Source organism: Alosa pseudoharengus, unplaced genomic scaffold (assembly GCF_046254945.1).
Source record: "Alosa pseudoharengus isolate Yale_2024_CS ecotype anadromous, Long Island Sound unplaced genomic scaffold, YU_APseudo_1.1 YU_APseudo_1.1_scf_2, whole genome shotgun sequence".
Classification (NCBI taxonomy): Eukaryota; Metazoa; Chordata; class Actinopteri; order Clupeiformes; family Clupeidae; genus Alosa; species Alosa pseudoharengus.
Window position 1 is genome coordinate 10428550 of NW_027468663.1, and position 15432 is coordinate 10443981.

General features: G+C 38.5%; 2 protein-coding genes and 5 non-coding genes across 7 annotated transcripts; 1 reads left to right on the forward strand and 6 right to left on the reverse strand.

Annotated features, from left to right (window-relative positions):
* Positions 1-6064: 6064 nt before the first annotated feature.
* eif4a2 (eukaryotic translation initiation factor 4A2) lies at positions 6065-11323 on the reverse strand. The gene is made up of 11 exons (XM_076293644.1): positions 11264-11323; positions 10138-10195; positions 9914-10046; positions 9661-9800; positions 8995-9163; positions 8804-8913; positions 8359-8502; positions 7691-7828; positions 7481-7570; positions 6875-6954; positions 6065-6773 (listed from the first exon to the last, which is right to left on the reverse strand). The coding sequence occupies exons 1-11, from the start codon at positions 11290-11292 to the stop codon at positions 6629-6631; spliced, it is 1236 nt and encodes a 411-aa protein (XP_076149759.1). The 5' UTR covers positions 11293-11323; the 3' UTR covers positions 6065-6628.
* Positions 7285-7357, reverse strand: LOC143135797 (small nucleolar RNA SNORD2). The gene has a single exon (XR_012989229.1). It is a non-coding gene; the product is annotated as a small nucleolar RNA SNORD2 (small nucleolar RNA).
* Positions 7917-8102, reverse strand: LOC143135794 (small nucleolar RNA SNORA81). The gene has a single exon (XR_012989226.1). It is a non-coding gene; the product is annotated as a small nucleolar RNA SNORA81 (small nucleolar RNA).
* LOC143135795 (small nucleolar RNA SNORA81) lies at positions 8584-8762 on the reverse strand. The gene has a single exon (XR_012989227.1). It is a non-coding gene; the product is annotated as a small nucleolar RNA SNORA81 (small nucleolar RNA).
* LOC143135799 (small nucleolar RNA SNORD2) lies at positions 9333-9405 on the reverse strand. Its single transcript, XR_012989230.1, has one exon. It is a non-coding gene; the product is annotated as a small nucleolar RNA SNORD2 (small nucleolar RNA).
* On the reverse strand, positions 10427-10500 carry LOC143135796 (small nucleolar RNA SNORD2). Its single transcript, XR_012989228.1, has one exon. It is a non-coding gene; the product is annotated as a small nucleolar RNA SNORD2 (small nucleolar RNA).
* Positions 11324-12219: 896 nt separating the features above from the next.
* On the forward strand, positions 12220-15408 carry dcun1d1 (DCN1, defective in cullin neddylation 1, domain containing 1 (S. cerevisiae)). The gene is made up of 7 exons (XM_076293648.1): positions 12220-12273; positions 12957-13170; positions 13359-13527; positions 13795-13925; positions 14010-14092; positions 14202-14298; positions 14455-15408. The coding sequence occupies exons 1-7, from the start codon at positions 12271-12273 to the stop codon at positions 14529-14531; spliced, it is 774 nt and encodes a 257-aa protein (XP_076149763.1). The 5' UTR covers positions 12220-12270; the 3' UTR covers positions 14532-15408.
* Positions 15409-15432: the final 24 nt, after the last annotated feature.

Here is a 15432-nt window from a genome sequence, read left to right on the forward strand (position 1 = left end):
ACTGCTGATGCATCATTGTGAATCCTTTGGGTTGTGAATGAATGCTTTGCCCATGATGATTTCTCATCTCAACATGTATTAGTTTGAAATTAACATGGATCAACAAGCTTGACTGACTGTATTGACGTATTTAAGACCTTCCCTGTGAATGAGAACACTGTTGCTATGAGGTGATCAAATTAAGCAGTTTTCAAGTATCTGGCTGGTTATACATGTAAACGTTTAAACACATGTAACTGAGAGAAAAATCACATCTGAAAAAATTGAAAAGGTGTTGGCTGTGCTGTTCTTGGCAACAGCTTCATTGAAGCTTCAGAGAATAGATAATGGAGATGTTTTTGTCCCATGGATCAGTAGTCTTTCATAATGAAGACAGAACAATTACAGTTGAGAAAAATGTTACCTGTTGGTCTGTTCTTGGGATATTTTGCTGTTGGGAACTATCAGCATTGACATAGTCCTGTGATGTATGTTGTGGATTCTTTGAAATACCAGGCTACTGATATTTCACATGTGTGAATGAAACTCAAAAGATCAAATGGACTCTCCAGCAACATACTGAAGTATGTCCAAATAAACCTAAAAGGCTGGCATGGCATGCCTATTATGCAAAGTGTGCATGCCATCTCCTGGATTTATAACCTAAAGGTTTAGTTCTATTTTATTTGTTGAAGCATAGAAACCTAAGGATATCAGTTGGAGGCTTTTGCACATTAGGAATTAGCTGGGATTCTTGGGTTTCCCCAATTGCGTGGACATTGAGGCACCTCAATCCAGTAACTCCCTACTGTAGCTACAAGAGCATACCCTCCAACAACCTGGGTAAACTTAGTAAATAGTAAACCTAAGAGAGCAGGCCTATATTTAATAAGAATGATGCCTGGATCTCTTCCAGGCTATACCCCCAGAATTGTCAGACCTAAATTTAAGACTTTTTAAGACCTTTTTAATACCACTTCAGATGAAATTTAATACCTACATTCGCACCCATTTGGATAGAATAAATAATATTAAAGGTAAGATTAAACCTCAAATAATTACTATTTTAATTACTAAGTGTTTGAACATGCCAACATGAACATGACAGCAGTGCAGTAGCAACGCAAAGATTTGTCGCGGTAGTAACGTGACTGAATTTCCTGCTTCATGGACAAATTAACACGGAATAGAACCTAGTTGATTTCAGGGATTAAAGTGAAAAAAAAACTTTTTTATTTTTTCAGGCCATAAGTCATACGTTGTTCATATCTAGCCTACCTATAGGCCTAGAGATAGCACCCCTTTTGCGGTCGTGACCTATTGGTTTTTAATGTACAAAAAGATGCAAACAGAAAAGTAAAGCACCAAATAAACACCAAAACGAGGCTACAGGGTACTCTTAAGTTATATAATTAATGCCACCTACAGGTGAATGCATATAACAATCCTATGGTTTGTGTACCCTGTAGCCACGTTTTAGCTGCCAATGGCTGCCATGTGAATAAGGCTAATTAAGAGTGTTCTTGATTGAGATTGAGTTTTCCTGATGAACAAAACAATATTTCAATACCATCCCTGACCATTGCTGATTAGCCATTGCTGTTCTTTTCTACTGCAGCAATATTGTAGCAAGGCTTTAACTTACACTCTTATTTAATTACTTCAGGCCAAAAGTGTTTAAAGGGGAGATTTTTTTCTTGTTAATATGCAATTCAACACCAAGTAAAATCTATAAAATCAAGTTTGCAAGACTTCACATTTCCTCATCAAAGTAACGAATCAGACCAGTCTAGATATTGTTCATATTTCCATTTGTTGCCTCATCCATCTAATGAAAACATGGTAATTTTGAGTTTTACAGACAACTCAGTTTTCCAATGAGCAGCAATACTGTGTGTGCTCATGCAGGAGGTCTGCGCATCTGATAACGACAATCTGGAGAGTGCGCTTTTGTCTTCAGCAACAGATTGTATAAGGTTGACAAGAGGTTGCGATATGGTGAGGGACAGGTCGTGTTGCGCTAAAGAACATGTGTAGCCTACTTAGCGCAAAAACGGTCAGCCATAGATAAACGTAGGCTACACAAATCATGACGCTAATATGCAAGGTTCTGGTAGGCCTACTGGTTATGGTTTTGTGCTATACATTAATAAAAGCAAAGTTTTAAGTTGACTATTTTAATTGCATGGTTATTTTTTGTCAACATACGCTCACAACCTACTGTAAGGCCTAAGCAAAATAGGCTGTGAAAAACATTGTTGTACATGTCATAACAGACGGGAGGCATAGGCTACAGTTTATATTGCGTCGCTTTACACATAATGTTAGTTGCATTGATTAAAAACTGTAACAATAATAGTACATCGGGTGGCATGATAGCAGGCTATCTGTTCAAGTCATAGGTGACACCCAAAATGAATGACCTCCCCTGACAAGAGTTCGCGATAGTAAGAAATTGTCTACATTGATGCAGAACAGCCTCCGAATTCGCACATAGAGCTCACAATAGCATATCCAAAAAAGTTAAACCGATTGGGCAACCTCATCAGCTGTCTCGATTGTGTCACTATAATAAAACTTTTAGACCGTCCTCCAGATGTGTTCTTTTTTTTTTTTAAGCAACCGCCCCAGGCCAATGAGACAAGCGTGTAGCTACAACATAAACAAAGCGAAACTCATGGCTGACGTATCTTTTTGAGCGATCTCTGACACAGAAAGTTCTCAAGAACGTATTAGGTCTTTAAACATCACACATATGTATTCATCGGACCTAATATTTGTAGTTGCCTTAAAAAAAGTTAAAGAAAAGGTGATAGACCCCCCCCCCCCCTACTTTTTTTTCTCTCACCGGATCTGCATCGATCTCAAATATGACATTTATAAAATCAAATTGACGGAAATCCGTCGTAAGACAGAGAACTTTAATCCTTGTGATTTACGCTATGTGAGGATATAGACTAAATCTACTGATCATTTGAAAAATTAAGACCTCCGTGAAAAATTTCCAGACTTTGAGGTGAAATTCAATACTTTTTAAGGCCTTAATTTAGTAAAATGAAATTTAATACTTTTTAATACTTTTAAGACTCCGCGGGTACGCTGTCTTCTTTGGAGGCTTACCCATTACTCCCCCTAGATTTTGTCTATAGAAGTGAATGGTGTTTAGGAATTCAACCTAGGCCGTCCGATTGTGGCAATGCTCCCACTGCTCTGCCACAACCAATTAATTGCATTATAATCAAGCTCTAAAGCAGGGGTCTCAAACTCAAATGAGCTGGGGGCCACTTCTGCCAATGTCATCTCGTTGGAGGGCCACGTCAGTGTTAAAGAATAATACAAAAAAAGAACGGCTATTTCCTAAAATGCAATGTTTTTTTTTTTTTCAAATACTGTATTTTCAAACACAAAACTACAAACAAAAAGTGCAAGACTTTTTATCTATTTTTAGACACCTGTGCTAGCAACCTTACCTTATAAATAAAATAATAATTAAATAAATATCAATACAAATTATAAAAACAAACAAAAAAGCATAAAAACAGGTAGGCCTATGTGTGTGTTTCACACCAAATAAAAATATTTTCCTCTCAACTGTTTTAAACCTGGCAAACTAGGCGTCAGGGTTAAGAAAGCAACCATTGGATTTTTATATCAAAATTTCAAAAGGCCATTGCTTGAAAGTGGTCAGAGATAAAGTCATACTGTAAATGTAAAAATCTTTGAGTATAAACAAAAGTTGTGAATTTACCCATCTAATTTGCCACTGGATGGCAAGCAAATTAGGCACCTTTCAGTAAATACTGGATGAACATATTTGAGCAGATTTAATTTATTTTTTGTCATATTACCCACATAACAAATTAACAGGAAAACACCTAAGATGTATACCAACGATAGTAAACTATTACTAGCCTATAACACCGAGGTGAAGTTAGCTTGATATTTGATATTCGGATATTCGACAGATATTCAAAAAAAAAAAAGGAGACCATTCCTTATAGGAAACGATGTATTTTCTTTAAAATATTAATATAAATACAGTGTGCATACAGTGACCATAAAAAGAGGTGTGCCCGATGAGTCCCATATAGGATAACTATTCTGCATTGGTTTGGAGTCACTAGGTCACATGGCTTGGGAGGTATTGAAAAAAAGGAGACCATTCCTTATGGGAAATAATGTATTTTCTTTAAAATATTCATATAAATACAGTGTGCATACAGTGACCATAAAAAGAGGTGTGCCCGATGAGTCCCATATAGGATAACTATTCTGCATTGGTTTGGAGTCACTAGGTCACATGGCTTGGGAGGTATTGAAAAAAAGGAGACCATTCCTTATGGGAAATAATGTATTTTCTTTAAAATATTCATATAAATACAGTGTGCATACAGTGACCATAAAAAGAGGTGTGCCCGATGAGTCCCATATAGGATAACTATTCTGCATTGGTTTGGAGTCACTAGGTCACATGACTTGGGAGGTATTGAAAAAAGAGGACCATTCATATAGAAAATAATGTATTTTTTTACAAAATATTCATATAAAATACAGTGTGCATACAGTGACCATAAAAAGAGGTGTGTCTGATGAGTCCCATATAGGATAAATATTCTGCATTGGTTTGGAGTCACTAGGTCACATGATGTCAAAGCTATTGACAAAAAAGACTATGAAGGTAATTCAGAAGGTACTTTTTAGACGGTCCCTAAGGTTGGCTGGGAGCAAGTAGACAGGTCATCTGTTTGTACATTGTCTGCAAACACGGGGTGAAACCGGCCGCATACATTTTTTTAAAAAAATCTGTCGAATATCCGAATATCAAACTAACTTCACCTCGGTGCCTATAACCACAAGGCCTACAATAAAGTATCCTGGTCAAATCAGTTCCTATATCGCGGGTGACTTTGTAGTTCTTCAGAGCCCTATATCTACAACCCCTGCTGTCTACCACGTCCATTACGGACACTATCACAATTACCACTGCAACCTCCAAGCTATGTTGGGCTGAGGGTCGAAATAAGCATGGTATGCTTAGTGGACACCGTGGTATACGCGAAAAGACGCACCTCCATTCACATCGTGATCATCACTGTCAATAGACGATCGATCATAATCTCCAACAGGATATTCTCCTTCAAAATCAGAATAGGTGAATAACATAGCCTACCCAAGACTTCATCACACGTGAACGTTTTTCAACAGTTGGTGTAGGCCTGCTATCCTGCTTCAATTTGTGCAAAACTATTGCATCGCTTCCGCGTCATTACAAATGCACGTCTTCGTGTTTCTCGCGTGTAATACAAGTATTTCCTGAAAACGTTGTGCAGCGATTTTGGTTTGAATCAAGCTCTGGATGTCTAGCAAATAATGGAGGAGAGTACAAATGAGATTTGTCACCGTAATTGGATCTAACGTCTATTTTAATCAGTATCGTTGTTTGTCGCAATTAAAAATACCCTCAAGGGCCGGATTACATTATTATTTTGACATAGGTCGCGGGCCGGGAGTTTGAGACCCCTGCTCTAAAGCTTTGTTACTTGAAAGAGGACAGAAGGCAGAGAAAAGCTTAAAGAAACAAATTTAACCAAAAGGGCAATGGTCACAAGATTCCTACCAACATCACCAATTCCTAAACAGTTGGCTCCATTATAAGCATATTTAAAATGAAGAGTAGAGAAGGCCCCTCGGTCATATCATGTGACTGACATCAGTAGTTACCCACCAAGTGAGGCTGAAAAGCTCCCTACTAAATATAAGTTCACAACATTCAATCTGTCAGTTGTGCTTCTACCCTAGTGTCTATTAAGACAAACCGAAGCCTGCTAGCAACCAAGACACATGGCAACTTGACCCTTAGATGATATTCCTGGGATGTTTAAGATTGAAAATGGTACAGTATGTCCCATGTAAACCACTCAAAGGGTTATGTGCATCATATTTAACGTAACAAGATGTGGACGTAGCAGCAATGTTGAGTTGTGCCAGTCCATCTCAGATGCAAATACATGAACAGGCACACGTGTGAAGTGTTCATTTCTTTACCAAATTGTGTAGACAACCTAAAGTTATGAGGGAGACCGAAGCCAACATAATCCTCTTTATTTTAAAATGGGTCAGATACTTCCAAAGAAACACAAGCATGTACTCAAATGTAGCATGAATGGCCCACCTCTCAAGAGGACTTCACAAAGAAATACTTAACCAGATATACAATTAAATTAATACATTCCACAAAACTAAAACTAAAAAGTGCATGTATATTATGGAAGCGTGCAGTGATCCATATTGAACTGCACATATGTTAGCATAACATAATTAGCAGACTTAATGCAACACTTATATCTTTTAGTCCACAAGTAAATTACCAAATGGTGAAGAACATCTAATACATACATATTTAATGAACTAGGAAAAAAATACCTGATAAACAATACATTTAAAGACCTCATGTTTTGCATTCCGCACCAGCAGTCAAACTGTTATGTTTGAGTCTACAACCGTCCGCACAATAAGTCACGTCACTTTTAATTTTGTGAAGTCTTGTCCACAGCCAGCATCGAGAAGAATAGGGATATTCCTTCAATAAAAGAAGCGCAATGCAAGTGATTATTCAATAGCTATACCTGCATTTAAGAGCCACCAGAGTTTAAATCAGATCTGCAACGTTCATTGGCATCTCCTCAACTGTAGTATTGTAAAAAGTCTCTATGTCCCGGAGAATTCTTTTGTCCTCTTCAGTCACAAAGTTGATGGCAACCCCTTTCCTGCCAAAACGACCACCACGCCCAATCCTGAAGAAAACATGTAAAAAGCAAAACCATCCAATATGAATCCATGTGTATTTAAGGCAATTTATTTTGGGTGGAGAGCTACACAATTCTTGCCCACTCACCTGTGAATGTAATTCTCTCGATTGGTTGGAAGGTCATAGTTAATCACAAGTGAAACCTGCTGCACATCAATTCCACGAGCCTGCATGGAAAATACCAGTCAGTAAACATGTTGTTCAACCTCTGCTAAAGTATAGCCCGTCACCAAGTAATAGACTTGTACAGCAATCTATTGTGGAGTGCAGATAAGCTCTTATGGTAAAGGAGCTGACTTATGAGAATTATAAAAGATGCTGCAGCCCTTTAGTTGCAAGTTTCATATTGTGCGTCATGCTGTAAAACTAGTATTAAAATAGCATACTCCACAGTACTCATTTTAGAAGCCTCATAATTAGGTTGCCTATTAGTTTTACATGTACTACTTAGAGCCAGCAGGTGAGTAAACGGTTAGTCATATCCGATCTCAAGAAGAGTGTGATCAGCTACAATAAGCTTGACATCAAGTTTGAGTCAGTCCCGAAAGATGGTATGCCATCATTTCACACTCAATGAGAACACGTCACCTTGCCTACATACAGTGAGCAGAAGAGATAATGGTAGTACCTTGATCTTTTCATATGACAATTTATATAATCCAAACTTGCATAATGCTACTCCTGTACACTCACCAGCAAGTCTGTGGTGATGAGCACCCGGCTGGAACCAGACCGGAACTCTCTCATGATGACGTCTCTTTCCTTCTGGTCCATATCCCCGTGCTACAAACAAAACCATTCACGTAATTTATTCATGCACTTGCACATCACTGCGTTTCAGGGACACCATAATACACTTAGGTCAACTATTAGAGATGTTACACTCCTTTTAGGATATCTTACCAAGGCAGACACCGTGAAGTCTCGTGCATGCATCTTCTCTGTCAGCCAGTCTACTTTCCTTCGTGTATTCAAGAAAATGACTGCTTGAGTAATGGTAAGGGTCTCGTACAAGTCGCAGAGCGTGTCCAGTTTCCATTCCTGTGTGAGAAGAGGTTCACAGTTTATACAACAAACCACATGGGACACCAAATGCATCTTAATGTACATGAGAAATTGCTTGCCAATATTTTGTGGCACAGGATCTTGAGGACGAGGACATAGGACATTAAGAAAGAGGTCCCTCCCCACCTCGTTTCCGACACTGTGCTTTTTCTCTCCCTTCTTTAAAATACCGCTGCTAGCATTAACACGAGACGCTGAGCCACAAAGCTCTGCGCCCATGATTTTAGCAGGATGCTTTTGGAAAGAAGGAGCAGGGCAAACATAGCAAAGAAATAGTAACATTGAAGTGGACTTTAAAGGCATCCCTCACCTAGGTAAGTTATCACATGCATTTAGTATGTGGTTCATAAACCCTGACCAGTGTAAGTAGCATCCAAGAAGCCAACCTGCTTGTTAAGACCAGTTTATTTGGGCAAGACTAGTTTACATTTGTTGTTTTTTACTTGCCCCAGCCATATTGACAAGAATCAGTCAAATCTCGCAACGTTTAACCTTCATGTCCTCACCTCTCTCTCTACATTGATGTAGAACTGCTTGATACCCTCAAGGGTAAGTTCTTCCTTCTTCACCAGAATCCGAACTGGTTCCCGCATAAACTTTGTAGTCACCTCCAACACATCAGCAGGCATGGTAGCAGAGAGGAGCACCACCTACAAAAACAGTCACAAGCAGACCCCACGATTAAGAAAAAAAAAAAAAAAAAATCACAAAACACTTTTGAAACAAGCAAACGATGTGGCGCTGGACCTTGAAACAATGGCCACTGGACATTAAGAAAGAGGTCCGGCCAAGTTTCATTTCAGGTGCAGAGCAAAGTGTTCTCCTTCCACTGACAAACAGTACTGGCATTACTGCAAAAACAGGACAAGACCTGAATTACAGTTTTAGCACCGTTCTTTTAAGTGGAAGAAGCCCTTGTAATGAATCTCAATTTCACCCGTTCTAGTTTACCTGAATATTTGTGCTTAATTTTTGGAAGATCTCATAGATCTGGTCCTTAAATCCACGACTCAGCATTTCATCAGCTTCATCCAAGACAAACATCTTGATCCACTTAGGAGCTACAAACAAGAAGTTAACTTGCTTAAAATCCTACATAACACACAAGAAGCCGTTCAAGCAAATCAACAACAAATACTTACACAGATACCGTCTGTTCAACATGTCGAACACACGACCAGGGGTGCCCACCACAATGTGAGGAGCTTCAGCCTGGAGCTTTTGCATTTCATTGCGGACATTCGTGCCACCAATGCAGGCATGACATGAGGCTCCCATGTAGTCGCCAAGAGCCAGGATTACTTTTTGGATCTGAAGAGGAACAGAGACAACCATTTTATGCAAATAATCCACTTAAAAAGAGCACAACCCGCAGTACTTAATTTAGAAGCCTCATAATTATGGTTCCAATTAGCTTAACATTTACTATTTAAAGCATGCAAGTGAGTAAAAGGTTATCAGTCATGTCCGATGCTCATGAGTATGATCAGCTACAGTAAGTTTGACATCAAGATTGAGTCAGTCCCGAAAGATGGTATGCCATCATTTCACACTCAATGAGAACACGTCACCTTGCCTTCATACAGTGAACAAAGAAGTTTTGAGCACTGAAATTTTGTTGTATTCTATTACTTCCTGCAATTATCCACACAAAAAAAAGAAACATTGGACTGTGCCATATTGTTGACAGTCAGTAACTGATTTAAGCAGGAAGTGATTACGAGTAGTACCTTGATCTTTGGATATTTTTCAAATATGCCGCCTTGGTCTGAAACACTTCAGTGTAAGTGACCTCAGGTACAGCATACCTGCTGAGCCAGCTCTCTGGTGGGTGCCAGAACTAAAGCCTGGGTCTCCTTCTGGTCTATATCCAACTGCTGCAAGATGGAGATGGCAAATGTGGCAGTCTTGCCTGTGCCTGACTGAGCTTGCGCAATAACATCATAACCTAAAAGGCAAAGAAGTGGAAATGCTACATTTACCACTACATGTTAAGTGCATGCCATCTCACCATGACCAAATGCCTATAGTTGAGACTGGAACAAGTGCAAGAAAACATACCTTTGATGCAAGGAATGATGGCTCTTTGTTGAATTGCTGAGGGCTTCTCAAAACCATAAGCATATATTCCTCTTAAGAGTGTCTCTTTTAAATTCATGTCATCAAAGTTGTCTGTAATCTCATTCCAGTTGCTCTGTGGGGCAATTGTACAGAAAATGTTATATCAAATTATATTAACGTTAAGTGCAAACCCACCAACACAGTCCTAACTAAGGAATTCATACCTCGATGACACCATCAGGCTCCATCCCCTCCGGCCCTCCATGGTCTTGGTCTCTTGAACTACAATGAAAATCACATTTAAAAAAATAGAATGTTCAGAAATCACGTTCAAACAAACAGAATGTCTGAATGTTCTAAATCAATAATAATAAAATAATGTTATTATGCCATGATTAAACTTCAGTCATGCCTAATGTTTAAACATTCTTGTCGACCAAACTTGTGGGCTATAAGTTAAGTCGGTAATACTTTTAACGTTAGCCATTAAACGCCACGTGGATGGCGGGACGCGTGTGATCAGTATATTGAAAGACATCTCCATGATAAATGTCAGTCCCGAAAGATGGTATGGCATCATTTCACATCTCGTCCCACGATCACACATGGACTAACTTCGACACCAATTGATAATGGAAAACACCACCAAAACCACATGTCGACAACGCCGATGTTTCTGCCAAGTTAGCCGTTGCGTTAGCACGCTAGGCTAGGTACGAAGCTAGCATTATCATCAACGGCGTAATAAATGTTATGGCTAGGCATGTATTTTGATACCACAACTCCACCTAACGAGGAACAAATGCAGAAATGTACACTAAGAAATTCTGTGGTACAGAACACAAGGTACATTTTATCCTCTGGGACACTCAAAATGTGCATAGGCCACGGTAGGTGTAACATTATCCAGCTAATGTGCCTAGCAAGCAAGCGAACACGCTGGTAGCAGCTAGAACTATAAGTCAAGTGTAGCTAACGTTGACCAACCATAATGAGGTCGGATGCTTAACGTTACTGAAATGTTTGAACAAAAAACAGGATCAACCTGCATTTCCAACTACAGTTAAATGGTGATTGTGTAATTTGTCGTAAGAATGTATTTGATTTAAACCGACCAACTGGTACAGGGTACAGATGAATTGAAGAGGCTAGCTAGAACCTAGCTACACCAATGCAATCGAGTTATCATGCGATGGCGCAAACCTACATTGGGCCCGTGCAAAAAGCATAGCTAAATAGACTACAGAGCAAGTTGCAAGTATCTGGGACATAAATCCCTTGCTTTGCTGAAACGATGTGCAATCTGGCATTATAACAATCTCATATAACAAACATTTTGACCAGATTTACCTGTTGTAATCAGCAGAACTGCTAGACATGGTCTGATCCCGACTTTGGCATCCAAGTAGAAAGGAGCAGTATGGGAACGCAGACGGTTTTATGTGACCGGAACTATATTACTGATATAGATAATCCATTCATTTAATTCTTCACCATTCAATAACGTTCAAGGTAAAAATATTGTATTCAGATTGTGTAGATTATATTTTGAAAATGTACTTCTAGTCAATAAAGTTATTATTTTAAATACCAACCATACCATATGTGTGTACTACATATACAGGCGGAAGGATATTGCAGCAATGGTGGAATGCTAAAACATAACTATGGTACTTGTGAATTTGGCGTAGGTGCTTCGGTTTTGGGGCCAGGACAGTCCTAGTAGGCCATAACGACCCTTTTGTAGGTCGAACTTTTTCCAGAAACCCTTAATTTTGTATATGATTAATCTGGTTATTAATCTGGTCATTCACAGCCAAAAATGACAGCAATTATGTCTCATTCCGAATTGCCATATAACTTCATACAAGTAGGTGCTGTTGCACACAGTGGTCTGGTTTTCAGTCCTTAGCTCTAAAAAACAGAAGGCTAATAAAAACAGGGAAAACCCATCAAATGGAGAAGTCGTACATTTTCTTGTTATTGTTTTCCCCCTTCATATCTCATCTTAAGTTTAGTTCTAAAAATGGAAAGAACTGATATCAGTTTGAAATAGTTCTCATAGATATTTTGGTATCTCTATTAATGTATTTGGTCAGGAGTCTTGTGATGTGTAGACAACATAATAAACTTAAAATTCAGAACTCTAGATTTATTTAGTTTCGGGATGTGTTTTTCATAGATAATTTACCAGTTAAATGGTGGACTAAAAGTAATCATATATTTGGTGTGGTCTGCACTACCAGTTTATCTCTTTCTATCTTGACACTTACGTGACAGTACCGTCAAACTACGCATGAACGGAAGCAGGTAAACAGCAAGACAGAGCGGAAGAGGGGTGTCTGGAAGTCACAAACATGGTAGGGAAAATCTGTTTATACCTGTAAATATATATGCACCCTTCACATGTCATAATCATGCATTTAACGAAACAGTTCGAGTACAGTTATTCTCATTTAACACCATGGTATTAATAAGATTAACTGTAAATACTGAAATATTTTAGTGTGATTACCTTTCATTGTCAGTTAGCTAGCTAGATTCTACTGTAGCGATATTTACTCCATTGGCTATCGTTAGCTGACAAGCCAGCGAGCTAGTTAGCTGGCTAATTGCTAGCGTGCTAACAAGGAAAACGATGGTCAACAAGCACCTACGTTATCTTGCTAATTCTAAACGACAGTGGCAATAATATCTCCTAACCTCTGTAATAATCAGACGAGCATAGACAACACCTAAAAATCGACCTGTAATTACGCAGAGATGATCATTTCTTATCATGCGAAGTTAACGTTAACGTTACATCTAATACAAATTGATGGGCCTGTTGAGGCTATTTCGTCTTCGAAGAATATAGAAACTGTCCATAACTGTCAACTATGTGTATTGTGTTTCTAATAACATGGTCACTAATGAACAACACACAGCAAACCTCTGCTTGTGCGTTATGTCACTAGTCTTGTGCATCTGAACTGATGGCTAACGTTAGCTCTATTGATGTGTATTTTCACACGCAAAGCCTAACTGGTTTATTTCTCTGTAGAACAAGCTGAAGTCCTCTCAGAAGGATAAAGTTCGTCAGTTCATGATCTTCACCCAGTCTAACGAGAAGACGGCATTAAATTGTTTGCAGCAGAATGACTGGAAATTAGACGTCGCTACAGACAACTTTTTCCAAAATCCAGAAATCTATGTGCAGAATCTTAAGGGAACATTGGACAGGAAAAGGTTAGAGCAACTCTACAACAGGTACAGAGGTAAGAACACTACAACACTTAGTACTCGCATCACATTTCGGGTCTCTAACAGATTATTAACATGAGTTAGCTCGCTTGTAGAAGAAGGACTATTATAACCCAATAAAAAATAAAAGTCTTTGCAACTGTCACAGTAAGTTGCCTTCACTGAAAGTTGTCAATGTCTTTTTTTTCTGTTGTGTTTGTAGATCCTCATGATGACAATAAGATTGGGATAGATGGGATTCAACAGTTCTGTGATGATCTGGGACTTGACCCTGCCAGTATCAGTGTGCTACTTATTGCCTGGAAGTTTCATGCAGCGACACAGTGCGAGTTCTCAAAGCAGGAGTTCATGGAGGGGATGGCAGAACAAGGGTAAGGCATATTTCAGGAACTATATAGCATTGATTGTTCCTTGTATATTCAACAATTCAAGTATTTTTGAATGCATTATGTCTTTATGGAAATGTGTGGCACAGTCCAGTGAAAACAAATCTGTTTTAAGTGCTCTCAGAGGACTTTGTCTCAGATTGTCTTTGAATTGTTTTACACACAAGGAAATAAATGTCTAAATGTCTTTTCTCTTTTAATTGTTTTACACACAAGGGAATAAATGTCTGAATGTCTTTTTCTTTGCACCAGATGTGACAGTATAGAAAAACTAAAAGCCCAACTTCCAAAAATGGAACAAGAACTGAAAGACCAGGGGAGGTTCAAGGACTTTTATCAGTTTACCTTCAACTTTGCAAAGAATCCTGGGCAGAAAGGTTTGGGTATGTATTAGTATGTATTTAATTATGCTCCAGGTATTATTAGACATTGCAAATATCTGATAAATTCAATCCATATATTTTCAGATTTAGAAATGGCAATTGCGTATTGGAATTTAATTCTGGCTGGAAGATTCAAATTCCTAGATCTCTGGAACAAATTTTTATTGGTGAGTTCTCTGTGGGTTTTGATGTTGTAAGTAATGTTTAAGTTAACTTTTGTAAAATGATGTGAAATCCAGTTTCACTACTCAAGTACTTTTCTCATTTTAACAACAGGAGCATCATAAAAGATCTATTCCCAAAGACACATGGAATCTTTTGTTAGACTTCAGCACAATGATTACCGATGACATGTCCAATTACGACGAGGAGGGTCTGTACCAACCTTATGGGCTGAATTATTATTGTGCATACATTTGAATTATATTGTATTGGTGCAATATGTGTTTTGTTGGAACTGTATCTCTGTAACTGTATCAGTTTCTCCCTTAGCTTCTCTTCGTTAACATAATTTCTTCCTCTCCGATAGGAGCGTGGCCAGTTCTTATTGATGACTTTGTGGAATTTGCTCGACCATACATTGGGACCAAGAGCACAGCTGTGTGAGGATCTCCAAAGCCTTTTTTGTCAAGAGCATCTGTGCATTGCACAAAACCAACTCCGTTACGACGGCCCAGTAGAGCACAGAGGACTTATCTAAGATCTGTATTGCCTTTCCAACCTCAGGAATGAGACGTACACAACAAAGACTATATATGGAAAAGGAAAACACGTCTCCTCAACAGTCATTGCATGGTGGTTAGGGCATCTCCTTTTTTAAATTAAGTATGATATGATATAAGCCACTCTTGTGTGGAGTTACTGGAGCTGAATGGTCATCTTGGCTCTCAATTGAGGCTCACTGACAGACAAGGGCAAACACATCTTAATTGAAACCCCAGGGGCTCCATTTTGGGAATGTTAAATTTAGTTGTAAATAATACATCTAATTGTATTATTACACATGCATTCCTGCTCGTTGGACCATAGAACACTTGTCAGATGGCAGTGAAAAATTCTTTTCTTTTCTTTTTTAAATTAAGGTGAGACAGACTACTATATTGGCAAATGCAGTGCATCCAGTTGTTTTTGGTTAGGTTTATTGTGAGTAATTGTACCATTTCTGTTGTTACTTGGGAAATGCCATAATTGTTCATGTAGATTTTGAATTGTGGAAAAAAGAGAAGAAGAAAAGAAATATAATTTCTCTCTTTCAGCAAATTTTCTGCTGAGAAACCTCTGACATTTGACGGTGTTGAAAGTCTACAATTTGGTATATAGACATTCCCTTAAAATTCCAATTGATCTGCATGAGGTGGGCTTACGTGGTCTTTTGATCAGGTATGACCAGTGCAAACTGTTGCCTACACTGGCCAGTCAAAGTTGTTGTGCCCATAACTGTGTGAGAAAAAGTGTTTGATTAAATTTGTAACCCTTAAGAAAACTTCCAGACTGACAGTGTGATGTT

What these genes read in the sequence shown, in the direction of transcription:
- eif4a2 (XM_076293644.1), bottom strand. Translation starts at nt 11,292, where the DNA reads ATGTCTAGCAGTTCTGCTGATTACAACAG. An exon ending in CATCATTCCTTGCATCAAAG is followed by an intron (nt 9,801 to 9,913) that starts GTATGTTTTCTT and finishes TTTGCCTTTTAG; the next exon opens with GTTATGATGTTATTGCGCAA. An exon ending in ACATCAATGTAGAGAGAGAG is followed by an intron (nt 7,829 to 8,358) that starts GTGAGGACATGA and finishes CTTCTCACACAG; the next exon opens with GAATGGAAACTGGACACGCT.
- dcun1d1 (XM_076293648.1), top strand. An exon ending in GAGGGGATGGCAGAACAAGG is followed by an intron (nt 13,528 to 13,794) that starts GTAAGGCATATT and finishes TCTTTGCACCAG; the next exon opens with ATGTGACAGTATAGAAAAAC. An exon ending in TCCTGGGCAGAAAGGTTTGG is followed by an intron (nt 13,926 to 14,009) that starts GTATGTATTAGT and finishes ATATATTTTCAG; the next exon opens with ATTTAGAAATGGCAATTGCG.